This window comes from Lepidochelys kempii, chromosome 1 (genome assembly GCF_965140265.1).
Source record: "Lepidochelys kempii isolate rLepKem1 chromosome 1, rLepKem1.hap2, whole genome shotgun sequence".
Classification (NCBI taxonomy): Eukaryota; Metazoa; Chordata; order Testudines; family Cheloniidae; genus Lepidochelys; species Lepidochelys kempii.
In genome coordinates, this window is record NC_133256.1 from 612517 (window position 1) to 628857 (window position 16341).

The 16341-nt window shown below is 46.5% G+C and overlaps 1 protein-coding gene across 1 annotated transcript; it reads left to right on the plus strand.

Annotated features, from left to right (window-relative positions):
- Nucleotides 1–2942: 2942 nt before the first annotated feature.
- On the plus strand, nt 2943–6219 carry LOC140912373 (olfactory receptor 52R1-like). The gene is made up of 2 exons (XM_073346692.1): nt 2943–3253; nt 5571–6219. The coding sequence occupies exons 1-2, from the start codon at nt 2943–2945 to the stop codon at nt 6217–6219; spliced, it is 960 nt and encodes a 319-aa protein (XP_073202793.1).
- Nucleotides 6220–16341: the final 10122 nt, after the last annotated feature.

Below are 16341 nucleotides of genomic sequence, written 5' to 3' on the forward strand. Positions count from 1 at the left end.
TCAAAGAAAGCTATCAGATTGGTTGGACATGATTTGTTCTTGACAAATCCATGCTATCACTTATCATCTTATTATCTTCCAGATGTTTTCAAATTGATTCCTTAATTATTTGCTCCCTTATCTTACCTGGTACAGAAGTTAAGCTGACTGGTCTGTAATTGCCAGAGGTGCCCTTAGTTCCCATTTTATAGATAGGCACTATATGTGCTCTTCTCCAGTCTTCCAGAATCTCCCCTGTCTTCCATGACTTTTCAAAGATAATAGCTAATGGCTCAGATATCTCCTCAGTCAGTTCCTTGAGTATTCTAGGATGCATTTTGTCAGGCTCTGGTGACTTGAAGACATCTGACTTGTCCAAGTAACTTTGTACTTGTTCTTTCCCTTTTTTAGCATTTGAACCTACCCCATTTTCATTGGCATTCTCTATGTTAGGTGTCCAAACACATCAACTGTCTTAGTGGAAACCAAATCAAAGAAGTCATTAAGGACCTCTGTCATTTCCACATTTTTTGTTATTGCTTTTCCCTCTTCATTTAGTAATGGAACTACAGTGTCCTTGGTCTTCCGATTGCTTCCAATGTATTTGTAGAATGTTTTCTTGTTATGGTTTCTTGTTTCCTTTAAGTATCCAGCTACTTTGGTCGCGTTTTGTGCGTTGGCCTTTCTAATTTCGCTCCTACATGCATGTGTTATTTATTTGTTTATATTTCTCCTTTGTAATTTGACCTTGTTTCCACTTTTTTAGGATCCTTTTTTCTTTTTTTAAATCACTGAACATCTCCTGGTTAATCCACTGTGGTCTCTTGCTATACATCCTATCTTTCCTATGCAGTGGGATAGTTTGCTCTTGTGCCCTTAATAATGTCTCTTTGAAAAACTGCCAGATGTCTTCTATTGTTTTTCCCCTTAGACTTGCTTCTCATGAGATCTTACGTAACAGCTCCCTGAGTTTGCTAAAGTCTGCCTTCTTGAAATCCATTGTCTTTATTTTGCTGTTTTCCCTCCTACCATTCTTTAGAATCATGAACTCTATCCTTTCATGATCACTTTCCCGCAAGCTGCCTTCCACTGTCCATTCGCAACCAGTTCCTCCTTCTATGTCAACATCAGGTCTAGAACAGCCTCTCTCCTCGTAGCTTTCTCCCGCTTATGGAACAAAAATTTGTCTCCAATACATTCCCAGAACTTGTTGGATCATCTGTGCCCTGGTGTAGACAGCATGAGATTAATTCTTCCATCGACCTAGCTACCATCTCTCGGGGATTACCTATGCAGAGGGGAGAACCCCTTCCCTCTGTGTAAGTAATAATTATATTAAAGAGCTAGGGAAGCATGGTTGTAGAATTTAAAATGTAAACAACCCTTCAAGCAGATCTTCCAGAAAAACATCCAGTCTTCATCTGCCAAGTTGGGGAAATGGCGAATCCAAGACTTTTCCTCTCAGTGTGTCCCAGTCTTTAATAACCATTAGTGTGAACTATTTGGCCCTAATTTCAAGCTGGAATTTGCCTGGCTTCAGTTTCCAGCCCTTTGGTCTTGCTCAGCCTTTCTCTGGTAGATTACAGAACCCATTATTACCCAGAGTTTTCTCCCCATAAAAGTCTCCACTTGGGCATTTTATTGATAAGTTAAAGAGATATACACCTTCAAGTCTAACGATCCGGCTTTTTCTCCATCCTCCAATCATTTTTGTGGCTCTTTTCTGCACCCTCTGCACGTTTTCAACATTTTTTTTTCAAATTTGGACTACAGAACTGGATGCAGTTTGTTAAACCACTCCCATGCACAGAGGTAAAATCCTTCCCCTGCACCAACTCACCAACTCAACATTTTCCCCTAATAAATCAAATACCGCTGAGAATTCAAGGTACGTTGCATCTGTGTTGTTCCCTTAATCCACCAAATGTGTACCCCATTCAACCAATGTGTGCTCTCATAAAAGGATGAAATCAGGTTTATTTGACAAGATCTGTTTTGCATAAACCCTGTTGGTGACTGCCATTACTTACATTTCTAGACTTTTTTTGAACTAATCCCATACCAGCTTTTCCATTCTTTCGTAACCTTGTCAATTATTTTATGAAAAAAAAACACCCTTTCCCTTTCTTTCTTAATACTTTACATTTAACACAGGAAGTGACATAAAACTTTTCTAGGATTTCTCTTGTTCTTAATATACTTAATAACTTCCTTTTTGTGATCCAGAACCCTGCCAAACATGGAGTTTTCCCTGATGTCTTAATTTCACTTATCAATTTTCTTAACTTCCAATTTCTATTCTTGGCTCTATATTTTCCCTTTTGCCTCTTTGTTACATATTACTTCCCACCTCTTCAATTGCTGCCTTCACTTTACCACTGAACTGAGTTTTTACCCAAGCTTGTTCACTTTGTTGACTGTGGAATCATGAGTTTTCCATTTCTTAATAAACTTTTATCAAAGAATCTCTCAGCACATGTTTTCCCAAAAGTTTGTTTTTTTCCCCTCTGAGATTTTGAGCAACTGGATGAATGGGGAACCCCCTAAGGTATAGACTCCCTATACCGGCTCTCATTGCCTGAGATAATGATGGATAACCAGGATCCACACTTGTGTTTCCTGCTGGTGCCTGTTCGGGGTCTCCCACCACAAACTGTAGGAACTATTAATGCAGAAAGCACCACAAAATATGGAATTGGATTTAGTAGGCTTATTGTTCATAGTTATTTTCTCTTAATAATGAAAATGTAATTTTTCAGTGTGCGAGCGATCAATGTGCTTCTCCAATGAGAACAGCTTCCAGTAGTGCATGCAATGTTTCATATTAACATTGTCTCTCCATTCAGGCATTTACACTACGGCCATCACCTGAGATCCTGGGAACACACAGAAAATCAGGGATCATACGGTAAATGCAGGAGACACCCTTATGCCTCAGAGTTGGACACTTTCTCCCCTACTCCATGTCAGATTTGAACACAACCAACTTCACCAACCCCTCCAACTTCATCCTGCTGGGCATTCCTGGCCTAGAGGCAGCACAAATATGGATCTCCATTCCCTTCTGTGCTATGTACTCCATAGCTGTCTTGGGAAACTTCACCATCCTGTTGATCGTGAAGAGGGAGCCGAGCCTCCATGGGCCCATGTACTATTTCCTCTGCATGCTGGCTGTCACTGACCTGGTCGTGTCCACGTCCACCCTGCCCAAAATGCTGAGCATCTTCTGGTTCAGTTCCAGGGAGATCAGTTTCAGCACCTGCCTCACCCAGATGTACTTCATAGATTCATAGATATTTAGGTCAGAAGGGACCATTATGATCATCTAGTCTGACCTCCTGCACAATGCAGGCCACAGAATTTCACCCACCACTCCTAAAAAAGACCTCACACCTATATCTGTGCTATTGAAGTCCTCAAATTGTAGTTTGAAGACCTCAAGGAGCAGAGAATCCTCCAGCAAGTGACCCGTGCCCCATGCTACAGAGGAAGGCGAAAAACCTCCAGGGCCTTCCAATCTGCCCTGGAGGAAAATTCCTTCCCGACCCCAAATATGGCGATCAGCTAAACCCTGAGCATATGGGCAAGATTCATCAGCCAGATACTACAGAAAATTCTTTCCCGGGTAACTTGGATCTTACCCCATCTAAAAACCCATCACAGGCCATTGGGCCTATTTACCATGAATATTTAATTACCAAAACCATGTTATCCCATCATACCATCTCCTCCATAAACTTATCGAGTTTAATCTTAAAGCAAGATAGATCTTTTGCCCCCACTACTTCCCTCGGAAGGCTATTCCAAAACTTCACTCCTCTGATGGTTAGAAACCTTCGTCTAATTTCTAATCTAAATTTCCTAGTGGCCAGTTTATATCCATTTGTTCTTGTGTCCACATTGGTATTGAGTTTAAATAATTCCTCTCCCTCTCTGGTATTTATCCCTCTGATATATTTATAGAGAGCAATCATATCTCCCCTCAACCTTCTTTTAGTTAGGCTAAACAAGCCAAGCTCCCTGAGTCTCCTTTCATAAGACAAGTTTTCCATTCCTCGGATCATCCTCGTAGCCCTTCTCTGTACCTGTTCCAGTTTGAATTCATCTTTCTTAAACATGGGAGACCAGAACTGCACACAGTATTCCAGGTGAGGTCTCACCAGTGCCTTATATAACGGTACTAAAACCTCCTTATCCCTACTGGAAATACCTCTCCTGATGCATCCCAAGACGACATTAGCTTTTTTCACAGCCATATCACATTGGCAGCTCATAGTCAACCTATGATCAACCAATACTCCAAGGTCCTTTTCCTCCTCCGTTACTTCTAGTTGATGCGTCCCTAGCTTATAACTAAAATTCTTGTTATTAATCCCTAAATGCATGACCTTACACTTCTCACTATTAAATTTCATCCTATTCCTATTACTCCAGTTTACAAGGTCATCCAGATCCTCCTGTAGGGTATCCCTGTCCTTCTCTAAATTAGCAATACCTCCCAGCTTTGTATCATCTGCAAACTTTATTAGCACACTCCCACTTTTTGTGCCCAGGTCAGTAATAAAAAGATTAAATAAGATTGGTCCCAAAACTGATCCTTGAGGAACTCCACTGGTAACCTCCCTCCAACTTGACAGTTCACCTTTCAGTAGGACCCGTTGTAGTCTCCCCTTTAACCAATTCCCTATCCACCTTTCAATTTTCCTATTGATGCCCATCTTATCCAATTTAACTAATAATTCCCCATGTGGCACAGTATCAAACGCCTTACTAAAATCTAAATAAATTAGATCCACTGCGTTTCCTTTATCTAAAAAATCTGTTACTCTCTCAAAGAAGGAAATCAGGTTGGTTTGGCACGATCTACCTTTTGTAAAACCATGTTGTATTTTGTCCCATTTACCATTGACTTCAATGTCCTTAACTACCTTCTCCTTCAAAATTTTTTCCAAGACCTTGCATACTACAGATGTCAAACTAACAGGCCTATAATTACTTGGATCACTTTTTTTCCCTTTCTTAAAAATAGGAACTATGTTAGCAATTCTCCAATCATATGGTACAACCCCTGAATTTACAGATTCATTAAAAATTCTTGCTAATGGGCTTGCAATTTCGTGTGCCAATTCTTTTAATATTCTTGGATGAAGATTATCTGGGCCCCCCGATTTAGCCCCATTAAGCTGTTTGAGTTTCGCTTCTACCTCAGATATGGTGATGTCTACCTCCATATCCTCATTCCCATTTATCATGCTACCATTATCCCTAAGATCCTCTTTAGTCTTATTAAAGACTGAGGCAAAGTATTTGTTTAGATATTGGGCCATGCCTAGATTATCCTTGACCTCCACTCCATCCTCAGTTTTTAGCGGTCCCACTTCTTCTTTCTTTGTTTTTTTCCTATTTATATGACTATAGAACCTTTTACTATTGGTTTTAATTCCCTTTGCAAGGTCCAACTCTACTTGACTTTTAGCCTGTCTCACTTTATCCCTACATATTCTGACCTCAATAAGGTAGCTTTCCTTACTGATCCCTCCCTTCTTCCACTCCCTATATGCTTTCTGCTTTTTCTTAATTACCTCTCTAAGATGCTTGCTCATCCACTTCGTTCACTCCTTCTCAGGGATGGAGTCTGGAATCCTTCTGGCCATGGCTTTTGATCGCTATGTGGCCATCTGCCATCCCCTGAGACATTCCACCATCCTGACAAACTCTGTGGTGGCCAAGATAATCCTGGCCGTGGTGATGCGCGGTGCCGTACTTGCATTACCCTACCCCTTCCTGGCGAGGCAGTGGCCATATTGCAGAACCAACATCATCCCCCACTTCTTTTGTGGGCACATAGTCGTGGTGAAGCTGGCCTGTGCTGACATCAGCATCAGTAGTTACTATGGGCTGTTTGATCTTTTCTCTGAGATCGGAATGGATGTGTTTTTTATCGCTGTGTCCTATACTCTGATCCTCCGGGCCATCTTCCGCCTCCCCACAAAGGATGCCCGGCTCAAAACTTTTGGAACCTGCATCTCTCATCTTTGTGCCATCTCAGCTTTGTACATCCCAGATTTCTTCTCCTCTCTCTTGTTCCGGTTTGGCCACAATGTGCCACTGCATTTCCTTGTTCTCATTGCCAGTGTGTACCAGCTGGTTCCCCCCATGCTACACCCCATTATTTACGGGTTGAGGACCAAAGAGATCCGGGGCAGGCTGCTCCAGCTCTTTACTCACAAAGAGACCTAAATATTTACTTCTTATACTCTGGCCCTCACACCGAGGTCCATGCAGAGCTGTCTGGTGCGTGGCCCTGCGCGCCTTTCCTGAATCACTTACTGGACAGACAGAGACATTAAATATTTTCCTGTCCTTACTGGACTCTGTCAATGTGATAAACTGGGGAATCTGTCTGTGTACAATATCCTGGCTTGCCACCTTTCTAATTGCTGATAGCTGGATCCCTGGAATTGCAATCTTGACCCATCTCTTCTGTCAAGCCTCGCCCCTGCTCTGTGTCTTTCTCCCAAATGCCTTGCCCCGTCACTTGCTCCTGTCTTCCCCTCCCTTGTCAGCTGTGACCTACTCATCTCTAAAATCAATATGTTCGCACATCTAATGGCAAGTTAATCAAGTTACAGTGGTTAGTGTTAAAATGTCAATGTCTATTCTTACTTTGTTACTAACTCTGTGGAGAGAGAGAACCCGTCAGGACTCCTGGGATCTATCTCAGCTCTGGAAGGGGAATGGGGCATAGTGTGTCATAGCGGGAGGCAGATACATCTGGGGTCTAAATTAGAAGACCAGAATGGCCACACTAGGTAAGACCAATGGTCCATGTAGCCCAATAGCCTGTCTTCCGACAGTGCCCAGTGCCAGGTGCTTCACAGGGAATGAACAGAACATGGGAATTCCCATGTGATTCGTGTGAAGCAGCTCAGCAGAAGGGGGCAGCAGCCCTGAGCCCAGGCTTTGTCAGGTTCATCTGGCAGGAGTTCAAGCCTCCAGCCCCAGTAGGAGCCATGGGGGAGGGGAAGAGCCCAGGTTGCCCTGGCTGGTGTGGTAGAAGCCCTCAGCTCAGTCCGCCCTGCTCCTGGCCGCAGCCACAGATTGGAGGCAGGAGCTGTGGAGGGATGGGAGGCAGAGAAGCCCTACTCGTTTTTGTCCCCCCCATCTTCCATACTGCTGCCCCCAGGGGTCGACTCATTTCCCCTGTCCTTGGTTGAACTTCAGAGGGTGGTTTTTTTCTCTCTCCTCTCCCTGACCCTTTAGGGGCTGCTCTCTTCCCTCCACCTTCCTTACCTCTTATGGAGATAGAGACGGGTGGTATGGTGCCACCTATACAGTCCCCGCACAGGCATCCTCAGAGAGATTGTCAATAATCACTCCCTGGTGGGTGTCTGGCATGACCAACACCCGGATGACAATTCCACCTTTACCTTTGTCCAGGTGGAGGTTGATAAGTTTTGCCACACCTGGTTGGACTGCATGTATGTATTTTGTTTCCACCTTGCCCAGGCCCACTCCTCCAGCATTCAACTGGCCCTGGTCTCGGCCCACCACTCAGTGGCCGTGATGGCCTCTTTCATCTCGGAGCTCACCTGGGGCTCTTCAGCCTTCAGATCCCACTACGCATACTCCAAGAGGTGTGGGCCACCTTATTGCCTACTGCTCAGCTTTTCCTTGAGCGGGTCCTACAAGAGGGGGCTCCCCCTTGACCCCTCACCCCAGGACCTCGGGAATTCTTGATTGGGCTCCTGTCTCATAAGTCACCCTGGCCCCCTCCCTTTCATAACCTAAGCCAGCTGCAAACTCTGCAGCCAGTTCATTTCTAAATTCAACTGGGGGAACAAGTTCACATTCTCATGCTCCACGTGCTTTACTTTCTCAGATGCCCTGATACCAAGTGGTGGGACCTAGTACCACCTTCGGAGGGTGAGGAACCCTGGTGGACCAGACAGTACTCCACCCTGGTCCCACGGCCAACCAGGGATATCGGTTGGTGGCTCCTTCATGGAGCCATGAGCACAGGCATGTACATGACACCGTTCAGCCTCATTACAGATGCCTGCCATTTTGTGGCTTGAGGTAGACCCTGGCACACGCCTCTGTAGAATGCGTAAGGTTGCAGCCTGTAGGGGACTGTGCAAGACTTTGTTACAGCCTAGCTAGGGAACCACCACTTTCTCGAGGCCGCCCGGTTACTGTAAAACATGGAAAACCAACTTTAACTGCTTTTAGGCTTATTTTGTCTGCCTTGCATGGCCCGTTGCCAGGTTGCAAAAAAAACCCTTAAAAAGTACCTAATTATATATTCATAAGCTGTTTCTGTGTACTGCTTATTATGGCTAGCTAGTTGCCCCTTTGTCGGACTCCATCCAGGCAAACCTCCTGTGCTGGGTTCTCCGCCTCCGTAAGTGCAATGCTTAAAGTCCCATTGTAAATGTGCCATTCCTGCGCCTTGGCCCAAGAAGTAGTGACCTCCCAGGAGGAGCGCGTCCAGGAGCTAAAGCGATGGTGTGAAGTGTTTGTTGCTCGGGTGGCGAATAAGCAGCACCTTAAGCATGGGCGGCAACCAGTGACCACCACCCAGGTACGTGCGGTGACCGCTTTCCCCTCTTGGGATACCGAGACTTGGGATGGGAACATTTGGGACGCCTCGTCCTCGGAGGAGGAATCCCCCGTGGTGGCTCTGGTGCGGCTGGTAAGGGAGCTACGGGTGCAGGGAGGCGCCCTGCAGCCACAGCTCATACATACATTTAAAACGAGTGAGTTGCAGGAAACTGTGAAGACATTCCGACAGGAGCCCGGGGAGGGCGTCATGCAGTGGCTCATGCGGGTCTGGGACAATGCAGGCAACACGGTTCTGCTGCTCCCTTATGAATTTCAGCAATTGGGCGTTCATAGAATCATAGAATCATAGAATATCAGGTTTGGAAGGGACCCCAGAAGGTCATCTAGTCCAACCCCCTGCTCAAAGCAGGACCAATTCCCAGTTAAATCATCCCAGCCAGGGCTTTGTCAAGCCTGACCTTAAAAACCTCTAAGGAAGGAGATTCTACCACCTCCCTAGGTAACGCATTCCAGTGTTTCACCACCCTCTTAGTGAAAAAGTTTTTCCTAATATCCAATCTAAACCTCCCCCACTGCAACTTGAGACCATTACTCCTCGTTCTGTCATCTGCTACCATTGAGAACAGTCTAGAGCCATCCTCTTTGGAACCCCCTTTCAGGTAGTTGAAAGCAGCTATCAAATCCCCCCTCATTCTTCTCTTCTGCAGGCTAAACAATCCCAGCTCCCTCAGCCTCTCCTCATAAGTCATGTGTTCCAGTCCCCTAATAATTTTTGTTGCCCTTCGCTGGACTCTCTCCAATTTATCCACATCCTTCTTGAAGACTCTCAGGTACGTGCACAATTGGCGAACCCGACGCAGCCGCAGGACAAGAGGCAGCCCATTGACAGCCCCTCTTTGTACCGCTGGTTGGTGGCTGCAGTATGTTATGAATTATACCTCATTGGTCACGCACACAAACTGCTACCAATTATACCTGATAGGTCACGCACAGGAAATGCTGCAAATTATACCTGATAGGTCATGCACAGTTCGAGTCTAGGCTGAGGCACACGAGCAAAGTCCACAACTGCAGAGTTCCCAAAGATACTAAGTTTATTACGCTCGAGCCTGGTGCCCCGCTGCTAATCTGGAGGGGACCCCGACCGAATGCAGGTTATACGGAGATTATAGACCTTTTAAGAAAGCATGTTGCCCTCATGCATCGGAAAGCTTAGCCAATAGACAAACCCTTCCCTTATCTACCACCTATCTCTGCTAAGTGCATCCTCCGTGCTAAACCATTACTTCAACTAGACAACATGGTCCTAAAACAATGCACCAGTAACCTTTCTTATCAGGATGGGAGGCTCGCATCAAGGCCAGGAGGCAGGGAGTTAGGAACAGACAAAGAACAGAAACCGGGAGTCAAGACAGTCTGGAAACAAGGAGGGGCGGGGTTCACAGGAATGCAATATCTAAGGAACACTCCTCCTGGTGCATGATGTGTTTGCTTTTAGACAATGGTGGGCCTCAAACCAAAATGAAGTCACATATGCACATATGCTAACTTTTCCTTAACAAGTAAAGGCGGCCTACTCCTTGGTGGGGGAATTGGAAGCACGGGTGCACCCCTGGAAGACTGTTCCGGAGGGGGTGCAAGTCCTCCGCCAGCTGGGGATGGCCTGGGCTGTCGCCATGGGCGGAGAGGCAGGGCCAAACAACATACCAGTAACAAAATCAATCAAGGCCACTGTTTTACGCCTGGCTCCTAATGAGTTAAAACCTTGCTGCCTAGCAGTTGTCATGGCAGAGAACGGGTGAGTGGGAGATTTGGCAGCCACCCTACAAAACAAAGTACCAAAATAATAAATACATAAATAAAGCAAACCAAGCCGGCGGAGCCCTCTGCCCCTCCCACCAAGTAAAAACTGCCAAGCCCCTACTGAGGGAATGGCGGGTCCTCCGCCCCATGTGTTGCGGCGGCCACACTCGGTAGGGAAGCGGGGGACCAACGCCCCTATGTACCCCTAGCGATCCGCTGGCCAAAGGAAGGCGTCCAACATGTTCTAGCTTTAATAGAAACGGGTGCCAAAGTTACCATTTTGCACTCCGCGCAGGCCCAGGGCCAAGCTGCTGTGGTAAAAAGCCTCAAAGGAGCAAAAACTCCAGCATATAAAGTCACTGTCACCCTCACCCTGGAAAAGGCACCCCCGTTTCGGGCCACGTTCTTGACAGCCGCAGTCAAAAAGTATATACTAGGCATTGACGTCCTGCAAGGCCACTCGGTAAATACCCAGTACGATATCTTTGCATTTAAACATCCCCAGTCCGGAAACCAGCACCCTGAGCAAGACTAAGTAGCACGTACTGGCTAACGTGTGTCAAACATTACGGCAGCAAGAACCACAAGCCGCTGTAGTCCTCACCACTAAAAAAAAAATGGGCATACGTACTCCCCAAAAAACCCCACTATCCCCGCATGGTCTCACTTTCCCGCTTGTCGCGACGCTCCTTATAAGCACTGCTGCAGCCATCTCCTCACCCATAAACACCTGGCTGGGGCTGGCTCGCAGTGCTGTAAATGCGACATCCTTTTGCCTACCGCATTGTTCACTATAAGTGCGGTAATGAAAACCTGTTTCATCGGCGTCTGTGCAGCACCGACCCTGGTCCAGCACTATTCCCTACTAAAAATAATTAATAAAACTTTTACGTATACAAACTTGTATGCATTGGGGCCAGCTCAATATAAACTGGATGCCTCTCTGTATTCCTTTTAGCTTGCCAGTGTAACGCTTGTTCCTTCTTGTATGTAATTTGTAAATGCTTCTCATGTTAAAGCAAACCTCACCAATAAAAAGCTTATATATAATAAAAGTATAAAAATCTCCTTTGCATATGGGCATATAAAATTGCCTGCTGGGTGATTTCTTTCCTGTGGCAGGCATGCTTATTCCTACATCCTGGCCAATAGTTCTTGGGGCCCCTGCACTCTTGGTCGGATGGCCCCCCTTATTTTTCCGTATCCCCCACAGGTGCCTGCCCGCCACAGGAGGAATGCCATCCCCCTTAATTCCACCTGTAAATTGGATGTAACCCTATTCTCCAAGGCCGAAGCCGCAGCCCTGGCCTCTTCCTTAATTAGTATTGCTGGGCTAATGGTGCACAATTATCATGCGGTAAAGCACCTTGCCTGTACCCTGGCAAAAGCCATCAACCTGACCTCTACAATCCTCGCACTCCTCTCACATGAGTTGGGCGAGGTAGGCCAGGGAATGCTACAAAACAGGCTGGCTGTGGATTATTTACTCCTGCGCCACGGCCACCCGTGCCAAAACTTTGCTAGCACGTGCTGTTTTAATGTAACCAGTGCAAGGCCTTCCGTTGAGGCCAACTTATTGCGCTTCTGGAAGTTAGCAAAGGGCATCCACCAGCAGCAAGGGGATGCCTGGCTTTGGTCCTGGCTTTCCACTTTACAGGGGTGGGCAGCACATCTAATCCAGGGCCTCCTTATAGGCCTCATTTGCCTTATTAGCTTGTATTTTTGCTGCCTTTGTGGCCGCGGCTTCATGTCCCAATGCTGTGCGCGCTCCACCCACTATGCTTCCGCCTGGTCCCTAACATCGCTCAAAAAAGCAAAAAAAAAAGCGTAAAAAACTGTGAAAACCTTTGTTACAGCCTAGCAAGGGAACTTCCACTTTCTCAAGGCTGCCCGGTTACTATAAAATATAAAAAAAAGCTTTAACCGGTTTTAGGCCACTTTTGTCTGCCTTGCATGGCCCGTTGTCAGGTAGCAAAAAGCACCCTTAAAGAAATACCTAATTATATATTCATAAGCTGTTTCTGTGTACTGCTTAGTATGGCTTGCTAGTTGTTCCTTCTTCGGACTCTGTCCCAGGCAAAGCTCCGGTTTGCTGGGTTCTCCGCCTCTGTAAGAGCAAGGCTTCAAGTCCCCTTTGCAAATGTGTCACTAGCCTTCAATAAAGCCAATAACTCGCTGCTTAGCTGCGTGTAGGTCTCATTTTCTCAAAAGTATCGCTGCCGGCCTGCGGTGCTTCGAACACCTTGGCCCAAAACACAGCCCCATTCCAACTCCTCCACAACTTCCACAGGAGGTTCTGGCTGCACTTTTCTCCACATCTTTTCATACATGCTCTCTGCCTTAGCTCAACATACAGCATGAAGGATGTCATCCTTCAACATACAGGATGTGGTCTGCAGGTCCCTTGTGGACAGGTGACATCTACTCTCATCTAAATCTGTAAAATTATTAAGAAAGCAAATGATTAAGCCCATAAGAAAATAAGAAACTTATAAGAAAAGATACACAGGCAAGCAAATAGCCTAGACTTTAGGCTGCCACAGCTGCTGGCTTCTATTTGGTAATGGCCAGGGACTTAGACGTGACAGAGAGAGGGAGGCACGTCTGTGTGGAGATGAGTTAGAAATTGAAAGAGAGAGCTGGACATAAGTGAACCAGGAGAAAGAGAGAGAGAGATGGGATGAAACCCACTAGAACAAGGACTCCCTGTCTTTACCGTTCCAGGGAGTACTTTCCAAGGGAGACACAAACTCTCTCCCTGACCCCAAACAGTCACTGTGCGTTCCGGAAACATTTCCTTGGCTTAACAGTGAAATCCTTGCTGATCTTAAACACAAAAAAGAGGCTTACAAGAAGTGGAAGATTAGACAAATGACCAGGGATGAGTATAAAAATATTGCTTGGGCAAGTAGGAGTGAAATCAGGAAGGCTAAATCACACCTGGAGTTCCAGCTAGCGAGAGACGTTAAGAGTAACAAGAAGGGTTTCTTCAGGTATGTTGGCAACAAAAAGAAAGTCAAGGAAAGTGTGGGACCCTCACTGAATGAGGGAGGCAACCTAGTGACAGAGGATGTGGAAAAAGCTAATGTACTCAATGCTTTTTTTGCCTCGGTCTTCACTAACAAGGTCAGCTCCCAGACTGCTGCGCTGGGCATCACAACATGGGGAATAGATGGCCAGCCCTCTGTGGAGAAAGAGGTGGTTCGGGACTATTTAGAAAAGCTGGACGTGCACAAGTCCATGGGGCCGGACGAGTTGCATCTGAGAGTGCTAAAGGAATCGGAGGCTGTGATTGCAGAGCCATTGGCCATTATCTTTGAAAACTCGTGGCGAACCGGGGAAGTCCCGGATGACTGGAAAAAGGCTAATGTAGTGCCAATCTTTAAAAAAGGGAAGAAGGAGGATCCTGGGAACTGCAGGCCAGTCAGCCTCACCTCAGTCCCTGGAAAAATCATGGAGAAGGTCCTCAAGGAATCAATCCTGAAGCACTTACATGAGAGGAAAGTGATCAGGAAGAGTCAGCATGGATTCACCAAAGGAAGGTCATGCCTGACTCATCTAATCACCTTCTATGATGAGATTACTGGTTCTGTGGATGAAGGGAAAGCAGTGGATGTATTGTTTCTTGACTTTAGCAAAGCTTTTGATATGGTCTCCCACAGTATTCTTGTCAGCAAGTTAAAGTATGGGCTGGATGAAGGCACTATAAGGTGGGTAGAAAGTTGGCGAGATTGTCGGGCTCAATGGGTAGTGATCAATGGCTCCATGTCTAGTTGGCAGCCGGTGTCAAGTGGAGTGCCCCAGGGGTTGGTCCTGGGGCCGGTTTTGTTCAATATCTTCATAAATGATCTGGAGGATGGTGTGGATTGCACTCTCAGCAAATTTGTGGATGATACTAAACTGGTAGGAGTGGTAGATATGCTGGAGGGCAGGAATAGGATACAGAGGGACCTAGACAAATTGGAGGACTGGGCCAAAAGAAATCTGATGAGGTTCAATAAGAAATAGTGCAGGGTCCTGCACTTAGGATGGAAGAACCCAATGCACCGCTACAGACTAGGGACCGAATGGCTAGGCAGCAGTTCTGTGGAAAAGGACCTAGGGGTGACAGTGGATGAGAAGCTGGATATGAGCCAGCAGTGTGCCCTTGTTGCCAAGAAGGCCAATGGCATTTTGGGTTGTATAAGTAGGGGCATAGCGAGCAGATCGAGGGACGTGATCATCCCCCTCTATTCGACATTTGTGAGGCCTCATCTGGAGTACTGTGTCCACTTTTGGGCCCCACACTAGAAGAAGGATGTGGAGAAATTGGAGAGAGTCCAGCGAAGGGCAACAAAAATGATTAGGGGTCTGGAACACATGAGTTATGAGGAGAGGCTGAGGGAGCTGGGATTGTTTAGTCTGCAGAAGAGAAGAATGAGGGGGGATTTGATAGCTGCTTTCAACTACCTGAGAGGTGGTTCCAGAGAGGATGGTTCTAGACTATTCTCAGTGGTAGAAGAGGACAGAACAAGGAGTAATGGTCTCAAGTTGCAGTGGGGGAGGTTTAGGTTGGATATTAGGAAAACCTTTTTCACGAGAAGGGTGGTGAAACACTGGAATGCGTTACCTAGGGAGGTGGTAGAATCTCCTTCCTTAGAAGTTTTTAAGGTCAGGCTTGACAAAGCCCTGGCTGGGATGATTTAATTGGGGATTGGTCCTGCTTTGAGCAGGGGTTGGACTAGATGACCTCCTGAGGTCCCTTCCAACCCTGATATTCTATGATTCTATGATTCTAAGTTATGTGTTCCAGTCCCCTAATCATTTTTGTTGCCCTCCGCTGGATGCTTTCCAATTTTTCCACATCCTTCTTGTAGTGTGGAGCCCAAAACTGGACACAGTACTCTAGATGAGGCCTCACCAGTGTCCAGTAGAGGGGAACGACCACGTCCCTCTATCTGCTGACAATGCCCCTACTTATACAGCCCAAAATGCCATTGGCCTTTTTGGCAACAAGGGCACACTGTTGACTCATATCCAGCTTCTTGTCCACTGTAAGCCCTCGGTCCTTTTCTGCAGAACTGCTGTCTAGCCATTCGGTCCCTAGTCTGTAGCGGTGTATGGGATTCTTCCATCTTAAGTGCAGGACCCTGGGAGGAGTGGTAGATACGCTGGAGGGGAGGGATAGGATACAGAAGGACCTAGACCAATTGGAAGATTGGGCCAAAAGGAATCTGATGAGGTTCAATAAGGATAAGTGCAGGGTCCTGCACTTAGGACGGAAGAACCCAATGCACAGCTACAGACTAGGGACCGAATGGCTAGGCAGCAGTTCTGCGGAAAAGGACCTAGGGGTGACAGTGGACGAGAAGCTGGATATGAGTCAGCAGTGTGCCCTTGTTGCCAAGAAGGCCAATGGCATTTTGGGATGTATAAGTAGGGGCATAGCGAGCAGATCGAGGGACGTGATCGTTCCCCTCTATTCGACATTGGTGAGGCCTCATCTGGAGTACTGTGTCCAGTTTTGGGCCCCACACTTCAAGAAGGATGTGGATAAATTGGAGAGAGTCCAGCGAAGGGCAACAAAAATGATTAGGGGACTGGAACACATGAGTTATGAGGAGAGGCTGAGGGAGCTGGGATTGTTTAGCCTGCAGAAGAGAAGAATGAGGGGGGATTTGATAGCTGCTTTCAACTACCTGAAAGGGGGTTCCAAAGAGGATGGCTCTAGACTGTTCTCAATGGTAGCAGATGACAGAACGAGGAGTAATGGTCTCAAGTTGCAGTGGGGGAGGTTTAGATTGGATATTAGGAAAAACTTTTTCACTAAGAGGGTGGTGAAACACTGGAATGCGTTACCTAGGGAGGTGGTAGAATCTCCTTCCTTAGAGGTTTTTAAGGTCAGGCTTGACAAAGCCCTGGCTGGGATGATTTAACTGGGAATTGGTCCTGCTTTGAGCAGGGGGTTGGACTAGATGACCTTCTGGGGTCCCTTCCAACCCTGATATTCTATGA